At 37.0% G+C, this 24,772-nt stretch overlaps 1 protein-coding gene, 1 long non-coding RNA gene and 2 pseudogenes across 5 annotated transcripts; 2 read left to right on the top strand and 2 right to left on the bottom strand.

Annotated features, from left to right (window-relative positions):
* Positions 1–24,772, top strand: part of LOC120131721 — a 27,268-nt pseudogene continuing 2,496 nt past the window's right edge.
* On the bottom strand, positions 1,527–16,500 carry LOC120131724. Its single transcript, XR_005516948.1, has 3 exons — positions 16,487–16,500; positions 1,776–1,832; positions 1,527–1,684 (listed from the first exon to the last, which is right to left on the bottom strand). It is a non-coding gene; the product is annotated as an uncharacterized LOC120131724 (long non-coding RNA).
* LOC120131720 (signal peptidase complex subunit 3B-like) lies at positions 3,540–5,866 on the bottom strand. 4 transcript variants are annotated; one of them, XR_005516947.1, is made up of 8 exons: positions 5,773–5,866; positions 5,037–5,227; positions 4,870–4,917; positions 4,612–4,674; positions 4,298–4,351; positions 4,086–4,172; positions 3,754–3,970; positions 3,540–3,705 (listed from the first exon to the last, which is right to left on the bottom strand). XR_005516947.1 is itself a non-coding variant. In XM_039148647.1 (8 exons), exons 2-7 carry the CDS (start codon positions 5,160–5,162, stop codon positions 3,845–3,847), a joined length of 504 nt encoding a protein of 167 aa, XP_039004578.1. In that variant the 5' UTR covers positions 5,163–5,227; positions 5,773–5,866; the 3' UTR covers positions 3,540–3,778; positions 3,828–3,844. The 4 variants fall into 4 exon arrangements, 3 of the variants coding, with proteins under 3 accessions (XP_039004578.1, XP_039004579.1, XP_039004577.1); XM_039148647.1 differs by having other exon boundaries at positions 3,540–3,778; positions 3,828–3,970; XM_039148648.1 differs by having other exon boundaries at positions 3,540–3,970; positions 5,774–5,866.
* LOC120131722 lies at positions 7,235–10,607 on the top strand (annotated as a pseudogene).

A 24,772-nucleotide genomic window follows, 5' to 3' on the forward strand; every position in this document is an offset into this window, starting at 1 on the left:
TCTCTGGAAACCCTAGCCAACTTTTCCTCCTCCATCGAAGAAAAAACCCAAAAATGCCGCTAAGTTCGACCCAACCCAAGTCGTCGACGTCTTCGTCCGCGTCACCGGGGGCGAGGTAGGAGCAGCCAGTTCTCTTGCTCCAAAAATGGGTCCCCTGGGTCTCTCTCCCAAAAAGATCGGTGAAGACATCGCCAAAGAAACCGCCAAGGACTGGAAGGGTCTCCGCGTAACTGTCAAACTCACCGTCCAGAACCGTCAGGCTAAAGTCACAGTGGTCCCGGCGGCGGCGGCTCTTGTTATCAAGGCATTGAAGGAACCGGAGAGGGATAGGAAGAAGACCAAGAACATCAAGCATAACGGGAACATCAGTCTTGATGATGTCATTGAAATTGCTAAGATTATGAGACCGAGGTCGATGGCTAAGGATTTGAGAGGGACGGTGAAGGAGATACTTGCACGTGTGTTTCCGTTGGGTGTACGGTTGATGGGAAAGATCCTAAGGATTTACAGCAGGAGATTGATGACGGAGATGTTGATGTTCCTTTGGAGTGAAAAAGTTTGTCCTTTTCGTTCTTACGATTATCATCGTGTTTGTCGTTATGAAAACTGTTCTATTTTGAGATTTTGAAAAACTTGCGAATATTTAATTCAGATTTTTTTTGAAGTTTAATTTAGATAATTTCAAGTATTATGGATTCGTTGTTTGATTTTGTTTATCTATGTTCCTTCAGCTTATATTGTCTACTTTTAAATGACAGTCTTGTGCTTCGTACATATGAAGTGAATGAAAAGCCTTAACTTGGTAAGTAAGAAATGATTTGAAAATGCGAGTTTTATAGTTTTTTTTTTTTTTTTTGTTTGATGGAAAATGTCCCATACTTTTTGAGTTTCAGTTGTTGAATGCTGAAGGAAGTCAATCATATTGGTCTTCTGGTTATCAATTTGCCATACTTTTAGCTCCTTTCTTTATGTTGAGATTCTTTGAATGTCTATTTTGGGATGTTGTGGCTAAGAATTCTGTGTTTCATGGTCTGTTTAGTGGTTGGTTTCTTAATGAATGTTTAACTTGTCAGATTCTGTTGCCAAGTTTTGAATGTAGAACATACACAAGAAGTGTCTTGTGATGGTAAAGCTTAAGAATCACGTACTTATTCCGACCTTGATTCTCATTTGAGCCGCCCAATATTTTCCTCTAGTATGTGCAGTAATCATCACTTGTGGTTTGGCCTAAACTTTGCTTCATTGTTAAAGGTTTTGTGTGTTCTTTAATTTTTCATATTCTAAACCATGTTTTTTTATGTATTCATGTTGCATCCTTATTGTGTAATGGATTGCGATGGAGACAGGCATTAACAGCAACTAGCAGTTGCACAGTAATTTCAATTGTTATGAATTCAACGCTAGAAACTTGATTTTCTTAAAACTAATTTACAAAAATAAGCACAAAACTTGATTTTCTTTTTTAGTAATTATAAGAACTTCAATCTGTCTGCTGCTTTTTCAAGGGTTTCATATGGAAAAGTAAAACAGAAAATTCAACGCTAGAAATAAAATAAAATAGGACCTGCGATTGAGCAGCCAGTTGAGATTGATGATCTGGAATCGATTCGTAGATGCATTTCCGTTGCTCAAATACCACGATCCCTGTCAACGCGGTTCCGAGCGCGGCACCAAGCAAACGCTCCTGTATTTTCATTAAATATCGCAATTGAGAAAATATAACAATAATTAGGAAGATATTAAGCCTTTTGTCATTTTCTTCTTGTATTGGGAACCTGAGCGAGAACGCTGATCATTGTGAAAAAATTTGGCTGCGGAATTCAAATTCTGAGCTGTACTTTCTTTATTAAACCTTTTTTCTTTCGGTAAATTACACCGTTCCTCACTCTACTTTATTCTCTCATATTTTGCTCATTGAACTTTACAAATTTATTTATTTTGTTCACCTCCCGTTTTATCTCTAACGGCTATTTTTATTATTATTTAATATAAACTAATTAAAAATGAAATAAAAATAGAAGGTTGTCGGATGCCACCGTCAACCGCCATAGATGGTGGTCGTTTGGTCCCAAAATGTGATGGGTCGCTTCGCCTCGACGTCGAGAGTTCGAATTTGACTCCACTTTGTCGGAATTTGCTTAAAAGTCCACGAATTTGAGATTGAAAGTGAGGAAACCGAAATGTTTCAGTCCAAATTCAAGAGTTTTGGGATCTTTTTCGGTGAAACAACCACTAGATCTGAAATCAGGGGGTCGAGATGAACTGATCTATCCCATTTGGGGATTGAACGACCACCATCTACAGTGGTCGACGATGGCCGAAATGAAAATGACGCGGTGGCCGACGAAGAGAAAATGGAGAAGAGAAGGAAAAAGGGTAAATTACACCATGAGTCATCAAACTTTACTCTATTTTATATTTACTTACCAAAACGACGTCGTTTTAGAGTATATTTGAGTTTTTCAAAATGACATCATTTTGATTCATGTGCTACATCATAACGCCGTTAAAAATTTAACGACTGAGTGAGCAAAATTATTCAATCTGTAAAATACAGTGAGAAAATTAGAAACATTGAAAGTTCAGTGAAAAACATAGGAGAGGGATTAAAATAGAGTGAGAAGTCGTGTAATTTACCCTTTTTCCTTTTCTAAAGTCCAACACCATGAAATGTAAAGCCCAAATTTAAATTGGCTGAGATCCATTAGGCTTTTTTCTCGGGTAAAAACATGATTATGTGGCTACATACATACATACATATATATATATATATATACACGACCGGGTAAATAGCATACATTATTTTGTTTTTTTAAATATATATTTTAAATGGTATCAAGTAATTGAATTTGAATAAAACTATATGTCGGATTTGATATGTTCGATTGACTATTGTAATTAGACCGTAATGGAGATTTAATATTAATAGGACGTAACCATCACCAAACGTCAAATAAAAAATCCGAAAAAATTTTACAAACGACCAAATCATAAGGGAGGGAATGCGTCAAACATTCTTCTCTTTGATTTTCCTCGGCTTCACGTATTAAGAAAAATGGCAACACCTACTCTTATAATTCATTCATCAGCTTCTGTCCGTTTCTTTGGAAGAAATCAGTGCTCAATTGTCTGGTCTCTGGTGGTTAGGGCAATGGGCATATGTAAATTGTTATCGACTTGTTTCATTGTAAGCTCCCTTTTTAAACATACTTGAATAGCTGTTTTTCACCGTATTTTCTTTAAATTTCTATCACTTCACCCAGACGACCATCCATGAGAAGTATCGTTGGAGAGCTTGGACAAATTCGAGACAAATTGGTGGTTTGCAATTCGAACCAGGCAAGGAGATTGGGGCTGTAACACAGGTGAGCGATAAATAAGCTCCGCCCATGCATTTGTAGTTATCATTCTTCTATTGAGTTTACTGACAGTAGCGCCAATCTCATTATAAACAAATTGATTTTGTAAAAGAATTGTGGGAAAGAAATTAAACAAATCAAAGTCGTACATTTGATTTTATCTTATTTTCTATTAGGAACTCTTTGGAACCTTCTTTCTTACTTCAAGTTAAAGAATAATTTGATTCGGGGCTTTGAATTCAAAAGTTTGGCAAACCAAAAGCCTAAATATGTTAAAAAAAGGTTGAGAAATACCCATTTCCTAAATTTTCTCAAACATAAAGTATTGAAGTGTCAATGTTTCAAACTTTCTTGTTCAAATGACGTTTAATGTGCCAATCTAAAGGAGACTAAATCTCAACTTCTATGATTAAGCTGAGCTATAATATCCCACACACTGAGACAGCTTAACTTCGAGTAACCTCAAAACATACGTCAAGAAAACCTCATCTATATTCCTCCGGAAAACTATAGCCGGTCAGGACAATTTTGTCTGCAAACATCTTCCCGGTCTTAGGCATGACATGCCAATGCAATGTCAAGTTGAATTCTTTGCCACGGAGATAGTTTCCCTAGATAAGCAATGGTTAAAGAAAAAAATTAAATTCTCAATTGCATGAAAGCACTAATAAACTTGTTTAGATCTATATGAATAACAAGCAAGCTACTTCGTCATTATGCGCATACCTGATCAACAAAACGATACTTGTTTGAGGTGTGGATCCAAAACTTTGCATGCTCTTTGGCAGGTATTATAGCATCCCAAAGGGACACCTACAAAATACCATGCGAATAAATATTCAAGGAGCTAACAGATTTTCAAGTAAGACAACGACAAATTATTTCAGCCACAAAAAAATAAAAAAGGAGGTAAGGCAGCCAGAGGGACTTAACCTCACCTGATTCAAAGAATTCTTTGGGGTTTCGTACTCGGCTGCTACAAATATGAAAAGCTGTGGATCAGCAAGGAGATGGTATTTAAAATCAGCTTCAAGACGATGAATGATTGTGAGAAAAGAACTGACAGAAAAGGGAGGTCTACAAATATCACAGCCACATAAAATTGAAAGCATTCAAATACATCAGAATTAAATTCTTCCCGAAGTCCATTGTGAGAAAGATAATCTCATGCACTGATAATATATATAACGGACAAAGCAAATGAAATGAAGTTCTAAAAATGTAAAACATAGATTTCGCAGAAGAAGCAAACCTGTTTTGTGTTCCATGTAAACAATGATTGCAAATCAGCCGATATATTCATTGTCAGGCTCACCTATACAAGTCAAAAGCATTTACTTAGAACTGCAGCTGAAAAATAAGAGAACACTAAGCAAATGAATAGATTAAATGAAAGGGGGCGTGGGACAGGAATATGATGTCCCTTGGCAAGCAGTGACAATATCAAACACTTAGTATGTGACAAGAATCGACATTACAAATGAAAATAGGGTAATGAAAACAATACTACCTCATCATTCCCCTGCGGCTGCTTCTGGAACCAATTTATGTTCATAACCTACAGTCACACCCAAAAAATAGAAATCAGAGATAAAATAACAAAAGAATCCAAAAGGGTATACGAGAAAGATTGATATAAACACCTCGCCAAATATGCACATGTGAGTGAAGATAGACCTGAATTTCTGCAGAGGGAGAAGGAGTGTTGAGGTTGTCCGAGAGAGATGCGATGGCACACATTATAGCCAGGATTGTCACCGAAAATGTAAGAAGGCCATTCAATCTGTACCAGAAAGAATGCATCTTTTCCTCTCTTTTTTACTTTGTTCAATCTACTGCTTCTCAGCTTTCAGTTAATTCCGGTTCCTCTGTTTACTAGAATTTAAGTATAATGAACCAAAAAGAACGATAAAATCTACCAAAACTTTCCCTAGTAATAATACACATCCCCATTTAATTATTCCATATTAATCCTTCATAAATCTACGTTAAGAACAAAACAGCAACATTTATCACTCAAAGGAAACCAAAGCCTTGAAATCAAATCACACTAGGGTTTGAATTTGTGTAAGGTCAATCAAGAGAAACATGATAAAACTTAAACGAGTAAAATGACCTATAGTCAAGATCAACGAAAACGCCAAAGACATAAACAAAAATGAGAAATTTTAATAAAAGGAAAAGTAAAACAAAAAGATCTAAAAACAGAAAATGTATACGATACACCACCACCACCGAGGTATATACAAATCAGACAGTATTCATTGAAAATTAAAAAGGTATTTTTGCAAGCAAAACAAAACTGAAATTGAGGGAGCTAAATTAGGGCATTGAATTAGAAATCTGAAAACTAATACAAAATAAATCAAACAATTCAAAGAGAATAAAGAAACAAAAGGTAGGCAAAATTTACCCAAAGTGAAGGGAGAAGACAGGGGAAATGCAGAGAAGACGGAAAGAAAATGAAGTGAAACCGAAACAGAGGGTTTGGCATCGGGTTGTATACTTAAAACAACTTTTTAGTTTTAGTGAAAAATACAAGATATATCACTCAACTATTAGTATGTTTGTAAATAGGGAAAATAAATTTATAAACTTACAAATGGCTCATTTAATTAATATTTTTTTATTAATCTAGAGTAAGTACGAGGCAATATATATTCAAATATAACTTTCAACCATTTGACATTAAATGCTCTCTTGATATTCCTTATGCTCGAACTCGGTACCTCAAGGAATAATAACAATTCCTTTACAACTGAGATCATTTACTTCGTGCTAATTAATAAATTATTACAAACATAGCACTTCCTAATTTTTTTATAATAAAAATAGTTAATTTAATTAAAAAGAGAAAATATCAAAATTACAACAAAAATTATAATCAAATTCGCAAAATAAACATATAATTACAACATTTTTTTTATAATAACGCATGAAACTATCCCATTGAGATCATATAAGAAAAAAGAAAGTGAAAACCTCACACAAAAAAAGAACAAAAGATATACACGAACAGATCTGATTTCATCTACAAACAAAATATAACAAGAGATCAAACATTAAAAGACTACAAAACCAAACATCGTGTGAAAACTATATATGAATGCAAATCGTGTATCCAACCAATTTGATTGTTCAAAACAAGAAAGATCAACAAGATAGATAATAAGTGTCATCTTGATTAGTCGCGACGATTCAACTTTCTAGCGATGAATTATGTTCTCTTAAGTTTGCAACTGAACTTTCGATCCAGAAAGATAAGGAAAAGTGAATCAAGTAATTTATTGTGATTGATTAATCAATCATAATCAATCACCTGTTCAAAAAAATTTCATTGTTATTGTTCTACTTTTATGAGTATTTTATGTTTAACTTTTTTTCAATTAAGTATATCTTAAGATTTTAACAAGGAGCAGCAATATATTATAGATTAGCAGATACACTAGCGAAGTACGCCTGGTTCATTACAAACAACATGCAAGACTTTACTCAACCCCCAGAGGCCAGAAGGAGAGATTCGGAGAATACGAATTGAGGAATATGTAATCGAATAGGCTCTTAATTCATCCTTTAGAACAGAAAAATAATGAATAACATAGCATGTAATATATAATATGAAAAAATATATTTAAAAACATAAATAAATCATAACATTTTCGAACTTTTAAAATTATAAATCCATCCCAAAGTTAGCATCATTTTTAATACACTAAGAATTAGCATATGTTATGCCAAAAAAGAATTATTACGTGTCTATTAATTTATTTTTTAAATATTTATTTTAGATATTTTTAATATTGTCTCACGTCACCACGACAATTAAGGCAAACTGAAAATCGGAAAATCGATGTAGTTTATGTGCACTTCCATTTCGTGCTATAAATTCTACTCAGATCTCTGCACTTTCTCTGATCTCACCTGAATTTCCCTTTCAGGAAAATGACGTGGTTTCGGTGTTTTTTAGTTCTCTCCATCATTTCCTTCATCCTATTGTCAATTGTCATGCCTTGCATCACTACGAACGACGTAGAAGACGATAACGATCTCCGTTTCCTTGAAGAAATTGAAGGCAAAAGCGTCGACTCTGCTTCGATCCCTGATTTGAGTGATTCAGACGATGATCGATTCCCCAGCGATGTGGACGAAAATGGTGAAAGCGAAGAATCCGAGAACGAACAAGATTCACACGACCTCGATCCGGATACGTACAAAATCCCTGTATTCGACGAAAAGGACGTAGTCGTTTTGACAAGATTCGCACGACCTCGATCCGGATACGTACAAAATCCCTGTATTCGACGAAAAGGACGTAGTCGTTTTGACGGAAGGAAACTTTAGTAATTTCATAGGGAATAATAAGTACGTGATGGTTGATTTTTACGCGCCTTGGTGCGGGCATTCCCAAGCGTTTGCTCCGGAATATGCCGCGGCGGCGACGGATTTGAAAGGAGAAGGAGTTGTGCTGGCCAAAGTGGATGCCACGGAGGAGGATGACCCGGCAGAAAAGTACGATGTGCAGGGATTCCCCACTGTCTAACTTTTCGTCGATGGAGAGCATAAGCCTTATCCTGCTGCTCAGAACAAGTATGTACACAAAAACAGATTCAGGATCACTTGCTTTCGATTAGCTATCTCATTTTTATTTATAATAAGGAAATTGAATTATGAGGCAGTTTGCTTTTGGTTAATCACATGTATAGTTCAGAAAATTTACTAGTTAGTTTATACTTTATAATCCTGTTTATTTCTAATTTCTTAATGTAATTAATAATTATCTTTGTCTAATGGGAGATTTAAATTGTTTTTCTAAATGGAAGTGGCCAATAGTGTTGTTCATTGACAATTCAGGGAGGCGATCTTGACCTGGATTAAGAAGAATATAGAACCGGGTGTATTCAACGTTACTAACCTGGACGATGCTGGACGCATTTTGACTTCTCGATCTATAGTTGTCTTGGGCTACTTGAACTCTTTGGTGGTATGGTTTATTAAAATTTTTTGTAGTGTATATAGTAGTTTTTTACCATTAGGTTTACTTGAGTTTGTTGTGTGTTATACCTGCTGGTTCAATCACCATTCTTTGATTTGAAATCATACTTTTGTGAATTATAAGGTTATGGAGTCTTTGTGTCATTGTAATTCAGATTTGGCATACTATGATGACAACAGGGTCCCGAGAGTGACGAGCTTGCTGCCGCTTCAAAACTCTTGGATGATATCAGCGTCTATCAAACTGTGAATCCTGATGTCGCAAAGCATTTTCACATTGAGCCTCAAGTTAAACGCCCAACTTTGGTCTTGGTTAAAAGGGAGGCTGAAAAAATAAACCACTTTGGTTAGTTTCTTGACATATGTAATACTGATTGGAATCTTGATCCCGATTGCTTTGAGTAACTTACATATACATTATTTTTTAATGTTGTAGATGGTCAGTTTGTCAAGACGGCAATATCTGAGTTTGTAATTTCCAACAAGCTTCCTTTGGTCACGACATTTAACAGGGATAATGCTCCTTCAATTTTTGAAAGCTCAATTAAGAATCACGTATGCATGTTGTATATTTTTGCTTTCCCTCATAATTGTGAATTTTTGAATGACACATTCCTAGAATTTATGTGTAATTTTTTGGTTGTAAGCTGTTGTTGTTTGCCACATTAAACATTTCTGAAAAGTTCATCCCAATATTCCAAGAAGCAGCAAAACTTTTCAAGGGAAAGGTAATTCCAAATTGTCTATAAAAAACTGGTATCCAATAAACTGATGATAATATTTCCCAAGACTTGTGTACTCCCTTTGATGAGGACTTCAAGAGTAGTTACCAAGTATTCTCTTGTGAACTTCTTGCAGCTTATTTCTATTTACGTGCAAGTGGATAATGAAGATACCGGAAGACCTGTTGCAAACTTTTTTGGTGTCAGTGGAGATGGTCCCAGAGTAAGTCGCTCTAATCCTTTTTGATCTGCTAGTTTGTTTTATTTTCTTCGGGTGGAAGATGTGGGGTGGGTGGGAGTAGATTTGTTGTACTTGTATACTTAATTCGCATCAAATTTGATAATCACAGTTCATTTATCACGCAGATCCTTGCATACTCTGGAACAGATGCTAGGAAGTTTGCCATGGACGGAGATGTAACTTTGGATAACATTAAGGTCCTCTCTCTCTCTCTCACTGCTTTATTTTGGTTGTTTGATGCTGCTTATGTCTTTCAATAAACTTGTAAGAGGCAAAGGTTTTGAGTATACTTCAGTGTTTCTACCTTTCTGTAGGCTTTTGCAGATGAGTTTTTAGAAGACAGGCTTAAACCTTTCTATAAGTCTGACACAATCCCCGAAACTGTAAGCATATTCCTTTTAGTGTGATTTACCTGGTCAAAGTTGACTTTAATCTAACTTCCCAAAAATTCTATCTGACACAGAATGATGAAGATGTGAAAGTAGTGGTTGCCAATAGCTTCAACGAAATTGTTTTAGACGAGTCCAAGGATGTCCTTCTGGAAGTATTGTTCTTGTCCGATATGAAAATGCCAGGTTATTTAAATCTTTCTTGACATGAGCTTATTCTGTTGATGAATGCTCCAAATACCAGATCTATGCACCTTGGTGTGGCCATTGCCGATCACTGGAGCCAATATACAACAAGCTTGCCAAACATCTTAAAGGAATCGACTCTCTGGTTATTGCCAAAATGGATGGGACAACAAATGAACATCCCAGAGCAAGGGTAAAATTTGAATCAGTCTGAACGATTAAAGCAATAACCTGTTTAATGAAAAGGGATAAGACGCAAATGCTAAGCCTGGAATGAGACATCATAGTAAGAAGTGGTGTGAACGATTAAAGCAATAACCTGTTTAACGAAAAGGGATAAGACGCAAATGCTAACCCTGGAATGAGACATCATAGTAAGAAGTTGTTTATTTTTGCAGAAAGCGGGGTTCCCCACGATTCTGTTCTTCCCGGCAGGAAACAAGAGTTCTGATCCTGTAAGAACTATATGCAATTCTGCTTGTATTCATCCACCTTTGACATATCCTTCAAGTGAAAATGTTTGAATGGTGGACTTGAGCAGATAAAGGTGAACGCTGAACGCTCAGTGGTGGCATATTACAAGTTCCTCAAGAAACATGCTTCGATCCCTTTTAAGCTCCAAAAACCATTTTCAACTCCAAAAGACGAACCAGCTTCGGATCACGAAACCAAGGAGAGCGACAAGAGCAGAAGTGCGAATACGAAGGATGAATTGTGACCTGATAAGAAGGATTGGGGGTGAGCTTTTGCCCTTTTTTTCCCTTCAATGTTTTATCAAAATAGATAGAAAGCGAATAGCTACAAAGATTGATCGAGTGGAAACAAGGAACCCGAAAATTATCATGGTTCGAATGTCCGACCCCAGATCTTTTTGAATCGATAACAAGAGGTAATGCGTAATGGCTGTAACGGCTTTTAGGCATGGATGCATGCATCTCTCTGAAACGTATGTTGAAGAATAAACGGCTCCTAATTCCCCCCCCCCCCCAATATCTGTTGTTTCTATTTACTATTACACCCTTGTTCGTTCTTACTGTTTAAGATTAAAAATCAATTCTAAAAGAGAAAATAACCTCAGTGATCAAAAATCACATATAATATACGATTTTAACCAATTTTTTCCGGATTTGCCAAAATGACCAACAAAATCGCAATGCGATCGCTAATTCGCAACGCGATCTCCATTATCGCAAATTCGCGTTGCATTTCGCGTTGCGATAGTTGAAAATCGCATTGCGATGGTCTACAGTATCGTTGCGATTTTCCCAATTCGCAATGCGAATAAGTAAATCGCAACGTGAATTGGGAAAATCGCAATGCGATACTGACTATCGCAATGCGATATTTACTATCGCAATCCGATAATACAAAATCGCAACGAGATACTGACTTTCGCAACGCGATTTTGACTTTCGCAACGCGATAATACATAATCGCAATGCGATTTTCAAAGCGCCATTAGTATCCTGGCCAAGTATTTTATTTTTAAATTCCAAACACGAATATTAATATATTGGAACACTGAACCGTCCACAGTATATCCCGTAATCGCAACTCATAACCTAAAACCTAAAATCACAACTCAGTCCCATCTCCATCTCTCACTCTCTCACCCATCTCCGACGAAATCCGTCTCCATCTCCGGCGAAATCCGTCTATCTCCATCTCTCAGAGCCACCCTCACAATCAGAAATGGAAAATCAACCAAATCAACCAACGAGGGTTAGTTTTTTTAATTATTTTCTTTTTGAAATTTTTGCATTATTATTAGGTTTTTCATATTGAAATTGATGATAAGTTTACTGGTAATTTCAATAATAGATTAACCATTTCACTTAGATTGCTTATTAAATCAACCGAGAATCGTAGCGCGAAATGCAAATCGCAACGCGATTTTAGTTTCGCGTTGCGATAGTCAAATTCGCGTTGCGATAGTCATTTTCGTGTTGCGATTTTCATTTTCAGAAACTATTCTTCTTCTGCAAATTGAAACTTGAATGAATTGCATTACTTCAACCAAAAAACAAAGACAAATACGAAATTCACAGTGTTGCAAATTTAAGTTTGAAGAATAAACTACTACTCTTTATGTTTATTATTGTTTTTGGTATATCTTCACAGTGTAGTTTTTGGTATATCTAACTTAGTATGTTTATTGTTTTTGTAGAACTTTTATTCGGCTCAATTGACCTTAAGAAATAAAGTCAGCCTGGCCAAAACAATTGCGTCGAAGCTTTCACCTGCACAAAGAAAAATGTTTGAGGATACATGCTTCGGGCCATGGCTGAAAGTACAACATCCCGGTGGAGATGCGATGTTGACACACCTGTTTCTTCAAACCATGACTAGCGATCTACCAGAAACTATACAACGTCGTGATGAAGAGATATGGTTTGATTTTCCAGCGGCATATACGTGTTTTGGGCGGGAGGAGTTTTGCTTAATCACCGGTCTACGCTTCGGACACGATGATGTAGGTCGGTACACTAGACACATTACCCGCCCATCATGGCTATCCCGGGTTTATCTTGAGCTGGAGAGGCCGAATCTACACGTAGAAGACCTGACAAGATTGTTGAATAAGAAAGATGGTTTTACTCGGATGGATGACGTCGACGTTGTCCGAGTATGCCTTTTAATTCTTTTGCATGCCGGCTTTTTAGGCAGAGAGGCCAGACAACCTATTCCATATGATCTAATCAAATTGGTAGAAGACCTAAATGCGTGGAACTTGTTTCCGTGGGGCTCGTATTTATGGAAAGCTACATGGAATAAGTTATCGTCTGCCTTGGATGATCGAAAAAGTTTGCATGGCGATGGTTCCAAATACACTTTGACAGGCTTTATTTGGGCCTTTAAGGTAAGAATTTTTATATAATGTTTCCAAAATTATAAGTAATTATTTAACAATTACTAATGTTTGTTATTATATTGTTTGTAGATTTGGATATTTGAGGCCTTTCCCGCCATGAAGACATATGCAATAAAAACTTCAAATGATATTCCCAGGGCTATTTCCTGGAAGAGGAAACGGACCTTGCAATGGGAAGATTTACTACGGTATACGACAATAAATAATGTAAGTTAACATAAATACTACCATATATTTATAAACAAGTTATTACTAGTACACGTTTAACTTTGTTTGAGCTTTTATATTGTTAGGAGGCCAACACTCCTCTACAGAGGCTGACACCCACGGAAGCTGAGCTTGCCACTGATTGGTGGTAAGCTAGTAAGCGTTTTTTTTATGGAACGGTTGATGAGCAGCCTCCATTTCAGGAGCCATCACCTCGCCCAGAGCTATCACCTCACCCAGAGCCATCATCTGATCGACCCGACTATACACCTCCACAACGACAGCCATCACCTATTCTGTCACATCATCGAGCCTCTTCTCCACCATCACCGCAAGATAGGCGACCGGCAAAGATGCCACGACGTTTATCTCCCTGTTCTCCACCTCAACGGGATGAGTTAGGGGAGTTACGTGATGAGGTCAATGCCTTGCGTGAGGAGGTCGGTACTTTACGCAAAGACGATGGTGCATGGCGTGTTGAGGTGTCTACATTACGCGGTGATGTAGCCGCTCTACGTGAGATGGTAGCATCGTTGCAGAATGAGGTTCATACTCTACGCAACGAGGTAAGTTTAAGATTTTTCATACTCGTAATTCATTCGATTGCTGCCAATACTGCTAAACTATTTTTGTTAGTATTTGTTTTTGGTTTTGTTTTTGTCTTTTCGTTGAAGTAATGCAATCCATTCAAGTTTCAATTTGCATAAGAAAAATAGTTTACTTTCGCAACACGAAAATGACTATCGCAACGCGGAAATGGCTATTGCAATGGAAATGAAAATCGCAACGACAAAATCGCAACGACAAAATCGCAACGCGAAATGAAAATCGCAATGCGATTTGTGTTTCGCGTTGCGATTTTGTCGTTGCGATTTCATTTCGCATTGCGATTTTGCCGTTGCGATTTTCATTTCGCATTGCGATTTTGTCGTTGCGATTTTCATTTCGCATTGCGATAGCCATTTCCGCGTTGCGATAGTCATTTTCGCGTTGCGATTTTAAGTTTCGTGCTGCGAAAGTAAACTATTCTTCTTCTGGAATGTTTATATATGTTGTCCTTTTAAATGTTTATATAAGTGCTTACTTCTGGAATGTTATCTGAGCATTTTGTGAACTATGATAGAATAATGACTTGGGTGAATACAATGCTAGTTTGAAACATATTTGTCTTTGTTTAATATCATGTCTGTTTATTTACTGATTTATGTATTAATTTTTTTTAGCGACCCGATAAGGTGGATGCTTTACGTCGGGTTTTCCTTGCACGACGGAGTTCACGCATCAGACGGCGTGGACGTGCTATTACGTCTCCGTTCACCCCAATGGTGCGAAGACTCCGCAAGAAGAAGCCCGACTCACCTGTCATCCCTCAAGAGTCCCTTCTAATCGTTCAAGAGGCCCCTATCCTCCCTCAAGAGTCCCCCCCGACCGTTCAAGAGGCCACTGTCATCGTTGAAGAGGTCCCTCCCACCATTCCAGAGCCCGATTCACATGGGGTAATATATCGAAGTATTGAGAAACCCCCACCGATTCCGGACATGATGGATGAGAGTTGGCTCTCGTATGAGTTACCGGCTAGTACCCTTCCGATATCTGAAGTGGAGAGGAGACAACTACCAGAAACAATTGTGGATAATACCCTTTGGGCTAAGACCGCAGTTGATTTTTATCTACATGAGCGGAGCCAAGGGTGTTACACTGACATAAGCAAACTCAACGATGAAATGTTTTTGTTGCTTGATCGGTCTTGGTGGGGTGTGCTATTAGGGGTTGAAGACAGTGGCTATTTCGATGGGGAGGTAAGTATTATATTTGTCTTATATATGATTTTGATTAATTTTTTTAAAAATTAATGTAATTCACTAATATATGTATTTTTTTGTAAAACAGCATATCGATGCGTGGGTGTCACGTCTACTAATAATAAGGAAGCTTAGGAAAAATAAAAAAAAATTGCGATATACAATAATGCCGGCGGCTTTTCACGCAGTTCACTTGAAGAATCAACGAGATGAATCATTTTCGTTGGGCAACGGACAAGCTAAACTTTATCCTGCATGGTGGGAGGTCGATACGGTTAGTGTTTATTTTTTAAATTTTTTAAAGGTGTTCATAAATAAGTGCGCAAATAAATGAATTATTACTTATGATTACAGGTGTTTATCCCTATTTTAGAACGTCGTCATTGGCTTCTCGTCCAATTTCAGCTCCCATCCCTGAAGATAATAGTGTATGACAGCATGATAAATTACATATCACTGTCTGATTTGAGAGATATGATCAAGAGATGGAGCTCTCATTTGGCTAAATTCTTGGATGTGATTAATTATTGGACTCATTCTGGACACAAGAAGCCAAAGAAGTTCAATGTCACAGTTGTCAGAGACGAGACCGCGCCACAACAATCGCCGGGAGCCAGAGGGGATTGTGGTCCTCTCGTATGCTTGTGCTTGGCGCGTTTGACGACGGGAATCACAGAGTTTCTACCTCCCACCGATAGAGATAGAGCTACAGTAGGCTTGTGGTTTCGGCATTATATGGCTAGAACAATATATTCGAGACGCTGCCTACCTGCATCCGCCTTATGAAAGTGTCCATTGTTAATTGGTAAGTCAAATGCAAGTTTTGTTAACATATATACTCCTTTTGGTTTGAAAATCTTTGGTTAAGTACCTAGAATTCAATAATTTACTGTTTGTAGGTTTTAGATGTGTAGGAAGTCTTGTTTGAGCAAATGTTTGGTTTCTGCAGGTTAATCCTTAAGTGAGCTGCGTGAAATGGATGTACGGGCTCACAAAGTTGTTGATTCATTGATTCAATTATTTATGAAGAAATAAGAATTATTATTATTTTTTGATTGTTTAATTGATTTATAAAAGATGATTTGTAAATGTTGATTTGTTTAATTGATGTGTACATAATTCTTATTTGTGCTTGTTTAATTGATTGGAATGTAATAGTTGATTTGTTGATTTTCAATATGCATTATGTTGAAGGTAAAACAGACTATCGCAACACGAAACTAACTATCGCAACGATAGTCAGTTTCGCATTGCGATTTTTCATTTCGAATTGCGATAGCCAGTTTCGCGTTGCGATAGCCATTTTCGCATTGCGATTTCCCCGTTGCGATAGTCAAATGAATGTCTAATAAGTGATAACAACTGAACAGATCATAGCAATGTTCAAACTCAAGTTACTAATACATGCCTAACTGAAAATGTTAAAAGTGCACACATAAAATACACATAATACAACGTTTCCATTTAAAAATCACCTAAGTTAACAGTCCCAAAAGGTGAAGCCGGTTGTGATTGGGATTTTGAAGATAATTGCGATTTTCAGAATCTCGTTGCGAAAGTCAGAATCTCGTTGCGATAGTCAGTATCGCATTGCGATTTTCCAAATTCGCATTGCGAATTAGGAAAATCGCAACGCGATACTTACTTTCGCAACGAGATAATACAGAATCGCAATGCGATTTTCAAAGTTCGCAATAGGTTTTAGTTTCGCAACACAAATTTTTTGTGTATATATCTACGCAGAAGCAACAACTCATAACCTAAATCGCAACTCATTCCATCTCCATCTATCACTCTCTCCGGCGACATCCGTTTCTATATCCGTTCCTACATCCTTCCCCATCCGACAACAGGTCTTAGTTTCGCAGCTCGTTTGTTTAGTAAATTAATTTACAACCATGAAATCATCTAATGTTGATCATGTTTGGATAGATTTGTGTTTTGGAGGGTCATGGGAGAATGTTCATGGTGTTTTACAATATATGCCTTTACCCATGAATCTTCAACTAAAACTGTCATTAAAAAAGTTAACTTATGAAACTCTAATGTTACGTGTTTCAAAGAAATTGAATTTAGAGCCCCTAAGTGGATTTAGGCTATCTTATCAGAGGAATGATAAAGTTTATTTGTTAACCGACAATGAAGATGTTGAACGATTCATTGCTTACATTAGTGTTTCAAGTGATGATGTTACATTGTATGTTGTTGAACCTAGAAGTAGTATTGTTGGGTCAGTAGCGGGTAGTAATCAACTAAGTTTTTCTCAAAACCCACAACCTTTCTCTAATCCAAATCCCAATCAACTTTCAGCACCAAATTCCGGTTTTCGTATTGACCAATTAGACGATGATGAGCCAAGAGAAAAAATTGTGAGTACTAGTCAGTATTCGAAATTTGATCTTGGTCAATACCCGGACTTTGATATTGGTCAATACTCGAATTTTGATGATGTTTCAAAAGAAGAAACAGACCCTGTGTGTAATGATTTTGATATTGGTCAATACCCGAATTTTGATGATGAAACAACCGTTGCCGATGAAGATGTTGTTGATGATAATGAGGAGGAAGTGGAGGCTGTGAATGAACATGTTGAACATCCATTCTGTAATTCATATAATCCTGAAGAAGAAAAAGAAGAAGAAAAAGTCCCCGAAGAAAAGAAAATGCCAAGGGAGTATAACTGGAATATGCCAGAATTACTTCAGATACCGGAAGAAGAGTTGGTAAAGAAAGTAGTTGATTGTTACACAAAAGTTATTCGTATCAAGAAAGATGATTGTTTTGATACAAATGAAGACTTGAAGATAGCTTTGTCGGGTTTGAAAGATGGTCAAGAGTACATCAACTTGGAGCAAGATATGGTTTCATGACGTCTAATAGTGCAGAATCAATCAACGCTCTAAGTCGTCATTCCCGGAAATTACCCATTACTATGTTAATGGAGTTTTTTCGAGCCTCTATTCAACAGTGGTACTACAAGAAAAGAAACCATGCAAGTATTATTTCTTTGAATTCGTAACTTATCATATATTTTACTAAGTATTATTTATTTAAATTTACAGGAACATTGGAACATCGTGTTACACCATGGACTGAAAAAAAGATAACGAAACGTGTTGTGAAGTCAACGTCATGGAGAGTTGAACCATGTTCAAACACTTTGTTTGAAGTACTGGATAATAACTTAAATGGGCTTGTCGATCTAAATGCAAGGACGTGTAGTTGTATGAAATGGCAAACATCTGGTTATCCGTGTGGCCATGTTATAAAAGTTGCTCTTCATCTAAACCAAGATGATTCAAGCACATACGCTATGGATTGCTACACTATAGAAGTATATCGACAGACTTATGCCGAGATTGTCTACCCTATTCCACATCCTTCTGAGTGTGACATACCAGATGACTTACAAACAGTTTTGCCACCAGCCATGGACAGAAGGCTACCTGGCCGACCAAAAAGTCACGATCGTATACCGTCTAAGGGTGAAGAGAAGAAGAGATCGACATGTAGTCGGTGTAAGGAAAGTGGTCATACAAGGTTGACATGTAGATCACCAGTGCCATCACAATCATCTTTTCCTCTACCAAAATATGGATCATCATCAAAATCCAAAGCTCATATGGTGTCAAGAAAAAGGCAATCAAAATCGCAATCATCTTTAAAATCCCAATCACAACTTGCTTCACCTTTTGGGACTGTTAACTTAGGTGATTTTTAAATGCAAACGTTGTATTATGTAGATTTTATGTGCGAACTTTTAACATTTTCAGTTAGGCATATATTAGTAACTTGAGTTTGAAAATTACTATGATATGTTCAGTTGTTATCACTTAATAGGCAATCATCTTAATGTCTATCGCAACGCGGAAATTACTATCGCAATGCGAAATGAAAATCGCAACGAGAGAATCGCAATGCGAAATGAAAATCGCAACGCTAATTTTGTAATGCGAAATGAAAATCGCAACGAGGGAATCGCAATGCGAAATTAAAATCGCAACGCGAATTTAATTTCGCGTTGCGATTCTCTCGTTGCGATTTTTATTTCGCGTTGCGATTCTCTCGTTGCGATTTTCATTTCGCGTTGCGATTTTCATTTCGCATTGCGATAGTACTTTTTGCCTTCAACATAATGCAGATTGAAATCAACAAAATCAACCATTACATTTCAATCAATTAAACAAGCACAAATAAGAATTATGTTAACATCAATTAAACAAATCAACTTTTACAAATCACCTTTTACAAATCAATTAAACAATAAAAAAATAAGCAATAATTCTTAGAGAAAATAATATTTCTACTATTGAATCAACTTTTGCAGCCATACATCATTTTCACGCAGCTCACTTTTGAGATTAACCTGCATAAACCAAACATTTGCTCAAACAACACTTTCTACACATCTAAAACCTACAAACAGCAAATTATTGAATTCTAGGTACTTAACCAAACATTTTCAAACCACAAGCCTATAAACATACCAATTGTTTATGGACATTTTTATAACGCGGATGTAGGTAGGCAGCGTCTCGTATATATCGATCTAGCCATATAATGTTGAAACCACAAGCCTACTGCAGCTCTATCTATATCAGTGGGAGGTAGATACTTTATACTTCCTGTGATCAAACGGTCCAACGCCAAGCATACGAGAGGACCACAATCCCCTCTGGGTCCTTTCGTTTGTTGTGGTGCGGTCTCGTCTCTGCTAACTGTAATATTGAGCTTCTTTGGCTTCTTGTTTCCAGAACGAGTCCAATAATTTATCGCATCCAAGAATTTAGCCAAATAAGAGCTCCATCCCTTAATAATATCTCTTAAATCAGCCAATGATATGTAATTTATCATGATTTCATATACTATTGCCTTAAGGGATGGGATCTGAAGCTCGACGAGAAGCCAATGGTTACGTTCCAAAACAGGGATAAACACCTGCAATCATAAGTAATAATTCATTCATTTGCGCACTTATTTATGAATACCTTTAAACTCAATCTAAAATAAACACTAACCTTATCGACCTCCCACCATGCAAGATAAAGTTTAGCTTGTCCATTGCCCAACGCAAATGGTTCATCTCGTTGATTCTTCAAGTGAACGACGTTAAAAGACGTCGGCATAATTGTATATCGTGTATTTCTTTTATTTTCCTTAAGTTTCATAATTATTAGAAGACGTGACACCCACGCATCGATATGTTGTTTTACAAAAAAAGACATATATTAGTAACTTACATAAATTTACAAAAAAAATAATCAAATTAAAATATAAGAAAAATATAAGACTTACCCCTCCATCGAAATAGCCATTGTCTTCGACCCCTAATAATACGCCCCACCAAGACCGATCAAGCAACAAATAGATATCATCGTTGAGCTTGCATATGTCAGTGAAACACCCATGACTTCGCTCATGTAGATAAAAATCAACTGCGGTCTTAGCCCAAAGGGTGTTATCTAGAATTGTGTCCGGTAGTTATTTCCTCTCCACTTCAGATACCGGTATGGTACTGGCCGGTAACTCATACGAGAGCCAACTTGAATCCATCATGTCCGGCACGTCAGAGGGTTTCTCAAGAATCCTACATATGACGCCATGTGAATCGGGCTCTTGAATGGTGGGAGGGACCTCTTCAACGATGACAGTGGCCTCTTGAACGGTAGGAGGGGACTCTCGAGGAATGATAGGGGCCTCTTCAACGATAGGAGTGGACTCTTGAGGGATGACAGGCGAGTCGGGCTTCTTCTTGCGGTGTCTCGCACTATTGGGGTATACGAAGACTTAATAGCACGTGCACGCCGTCTGATGCGTGAACTCTGTCGTGCAAGAAAAACCCGACGTAAAGCATCCACCTTATCGGTCCGCTAAATTATTAAATACAAATATCAGTAAATAAACAGACATGATATATAAACAGTGAAAACAAAGACAAATATATTTCAAACTTTCAACCAAAAGACAAAACAAAGACAAATACTAACTTCACAGTGTTAAAGAATACACAGTTTAGCAAAATTGGCAGCAACCGAATAAATTTACTTCAACCAAAAGACAAAACAAAAAGACAAATACTAACTTCACAGTGTTAATAAACAGTTTAGCAGTATTGGCAGCAACCGAATAAATTTACTAAGCAATCTAAGTGAAATGGTTAAATTAAGTGAAATTACGAGTAAATTTATCATCAAGTTAAATATGGAAAATCTTAAACTTACCTCGTTGCGTATAGTATGAACCTCATTCTGCAACGATACTACCATCTCACGTAGAGCGGCAACCTCACCACGTAAAGTAGACACCTCCACACGCCATGCACCATCGTTATCGCGTAGAGTACCGATCTCCTCACGCAAGGCATTGACCTCATCACGTAACTCCCTTGACTTATCCCGTGGAGGTGGAGAACAGGGAGATAGAAGTCGTGGCATCTTTGCCGGTCGCCTATCATGAGGTGATGGTGGAGAAGAGGCTCAATGATGTGACGGGATAGGTGATGGCTCTCGTTGTAGAGGTGTATAGTCGGGTCGATCAGGTGATGGCTCTGGGTGAGGTGATGGCTCTCGAAGTGGAGGAAGTGGAGGCTGCTCATCATTCGTGCCATCAAGAAAACGCTGACTAGCTTGCCACCAATCAGTGGCAAGCTCAGCCTCCGTGGGTGTCAGTCTCATTAATGGAATGTTGGCCTCCTAAAAATATAAAAACTCAAACAAAGTTAAACGTCTACTATTAATAACTTGTTTATATATGATAGTATTTGTGTTAACTTACATTATTTATTGTCGCATATGGTATTAAGTCTTCCCAATCCAACAGACGTTTCCTCTTCCAGGAAATAGCCCTGGGAATATCATTTGAAGTTTTTATTGCATATGTCTTCATGGCGGGAAAGGCCTCGAATATCCAAATCTACAAACAATATAATAACAAACATTAGTAATTGTTAAATAATTAATTATAATTTTGAATACATTATATAGAAATTCTTACCTTAAAGGCCCAAACAAAGCCTGACAAAGTGTATTTCGACCCATCGCCCCGCAAACTTTTGCGGTCATCAAAGGCATACGACTATTTAGTCCAGGTAGCTTTCCATATATACGAACCCCACGGAAACAAATTTCATGCATTTAGATCCTCTACCAATAATATTAGCTCCTGAGTAATAGGTTGTCTGGCCTCTCTGCCTAAAAAGTCGGTATACAAAAGTAGTAGAAGGCATACTCGGACAACATCGACGTCATTCATCCGAGTAAAATCATCTTTCTTATTAAATAATTTCTTCATGTCGTCGACGTGTAAGTTCAACTTCTCTATTGACTCATCAGGAAAAACCCTGGATAACCATGATGGGCAGGTGATATGACGAGTGTACCGGCCTACATCATCGTGTCCGAATCGTAGACTAGTGATTAAGCAGAACTCCTTCCGCCCAAAACAAGTATACGCCGGTGGAAAATGAAACCATATCTCTTCCTCACCACGTTGTATACTGTCGGGTAGATCGCTAGTCATGGTCTGAAGCCACAAATGGGTCAAATTAGCATCTCCACCCGGATGTTGTACTCTCAGCCATGGCCCGAAGCAGGTTTCCTCAAACAATTTTCTTTGTGCAGGTGAAAGCTTCAAAACAATTGTAGTGGCTAGGCTAACTTTATTCCTTAATGTCAATGAAGCCGAAAAAAATTTCTACAAAAACAATAAACATACCAAGTTAGATATACCAAAAACTACACTGTCAAGATATACCAAAAACAATAAACATAAATAGTAGTTTATTCTTGAAACTAAAATTTGCAACACTGTTTTGTCTTTTGGTTGAAATGAAAATCGCAACGAGATAATGAGAATCGCAACGCGGAAATAACTATCGTAACGAGAGAATCGCAACGCGAAATGACTATCGCAACGAGAGAATCGCAACGCGAAATGAAAATCGCAACGCGAAATGAAAATCGCAACGCGAAATGAAAATCGCAATGCGATTTTGGTTTCGCGTTGCGATTATCTCGTTGCGATAGTTATTTCAGCGTTGCGATTTTCATTCTCGAAACTATTCTTCTTCTGAATTACTTCAACCAAAAGACAAAACAAAGACAAATACTAACTTCACAGGCTAAACAGTTTAGCAGTATTGGCAGCAATCGAATGAATTTAATAAGAAATCTAAGTGAAATGATTAATCTATTATTGAAATTACCATTAAACTTATCATCAATCTCATTATGAAAAACCTAAAATAATGCAAAAATTTCAAAATAAAAATAAAACAAAACTAACCCTCGGAGGTTGATTTTCCATTTCTGAATGATTGTGAGGGATTTTTGACTGTGAATGGTTGTGAGGGATTTCGCCGGCGATGGGGACGGAAATCTTCGGAGATGGGGACGGATTTCGCCGTAGAGAGTGAGAGATGGAGATGGGACTGAGTGTTGTGATTTTGGGTTTGAGGTTTTGAGTTGCGATTACTGTGGACGGTTCAGTTTCCGATTTATTAAGAAAAAATTCGTGTTTGGAATTTGAAAAAAAAATACGCGTTAATACGAATGGTGCTATGTAAATCGCGTTGCGAAATTCAGAATCGCGTTGCGAAAGTCAGTATCTCGTTGCGATTTTGTATTATCGCATTGCGATAGTAAATATCGCATTGCGATAGTCAGTATCGCATTGCAATTTTCCCAATTCGCGTTGCGATTTACTTATTCGCATTGCGAATTGGGAAAATCACAACGATACTGTAGACCATCGCAACGCGAAATGCAACGCGAATTTGCGATAATGGAGATCGCGTTGCGAATTAGCGATCGTATTGCGATTTTGTTGGTCATTTTGGCAAATCCGAAAAAAGTTGGTTAAAATCGTATATTATATGAGATTTTTGGTCACTGGGGTTATTTTCTCATTCTAAAATCTAACATCCTACTCCTAAAAACCAAATATTGAGTAGCATGTGTATTTGTTTCCCTGTACATTTCTACAGTTGATTTACTAAGAGAGTGTTTGGTTCAAGGATTGTGGGATTCTCATGAGATGGGAATTCTACATTCCCATGTTTGGTTGGTTGGGAATCTCATTCCCGGTAATGTTTTATTACCAATAGTAGATTTTTTGGGGTATATTACCGGGAATGTCATTACCTCCCTTCCCTTAGGTATTGTAACATTACCGGCGTTTTGGATTAAAATGCCCTTAAATTTTTATTTTTTTTCAAAAATATCATTCTTTTGTCATTGAATAATAAAAATTCTACGAAGGTTAAATTACAAATTTATCCTTAAATTATTTTAGATTTACAAAAAAAAATCTATAATTAAAATTTTATATGAAGTTCAGAGGTTAAAAAAATTTACCCTTTCATTAAACCTTTTTTATATTTTTAATTTTGTAAAATAAATTATATAAATATTATGAATTTAATTTTTTAAAGAATATATATAAATATTTTACAATTTATAATATTATACAAATATATAATAAGTACAATTTGGTCAAATATACATTCTAATAATCTTTTATTCCTTTAACCAAACACGGTAATCTTACATTCTTGCTAAACCAACCAAACACAAAATACAACATTTTCAGTAATCCTATTCTCTGATAATCTTTTATTTCCACTGATAATTTTACATTCCGTGAACCAAACGCACCCTAATAGAATTTTATTAGAGGAACAGCTGAAAATACAATGATTTTACTTTTAACTAGAAATAATTTTCTCATCGAAACCTACTGCCAGTGCCACCAACAATTTGGTCTGCCTCGGAAATCCATTACAGTTGCTTTTCCGACACCTCCTATTATAGTACCAATAATTTGGTACCAGGCTCCCCTTCATGGTTGTGTTGGGGCAATGATGAGTCTGGGAGTGAAGACCCAAATATATGGTGACAATTGGGGCTGTGTAGTGCTCGGCGATAGTTAATGGCAGTTGGCGAGGGCGTTGATTATAATGGAGGAGGCAATTTGATAAATTTTATAAATGTAGAGATTTTTATT

The sequence above is a fragment of the Hibiscus syriacus genome, unplaced genomic scaffold, assembly GCF_006381635.1.
Source record: "Hibiscus syriacus cultivar Baekdansim isolate YM2019G1 unplaced genomic scaffold, ASM638163v2 tig00110556_pilon, whole genome shotgun sequence".
In the NCBI taxonomy this organism is placed as follows: Eukaryota; Viridiplantae; Streptophyta; class Magnoliopsida; order Malvales; family Malvaceae; genus Hibiscus; species Hibiscus syriacus.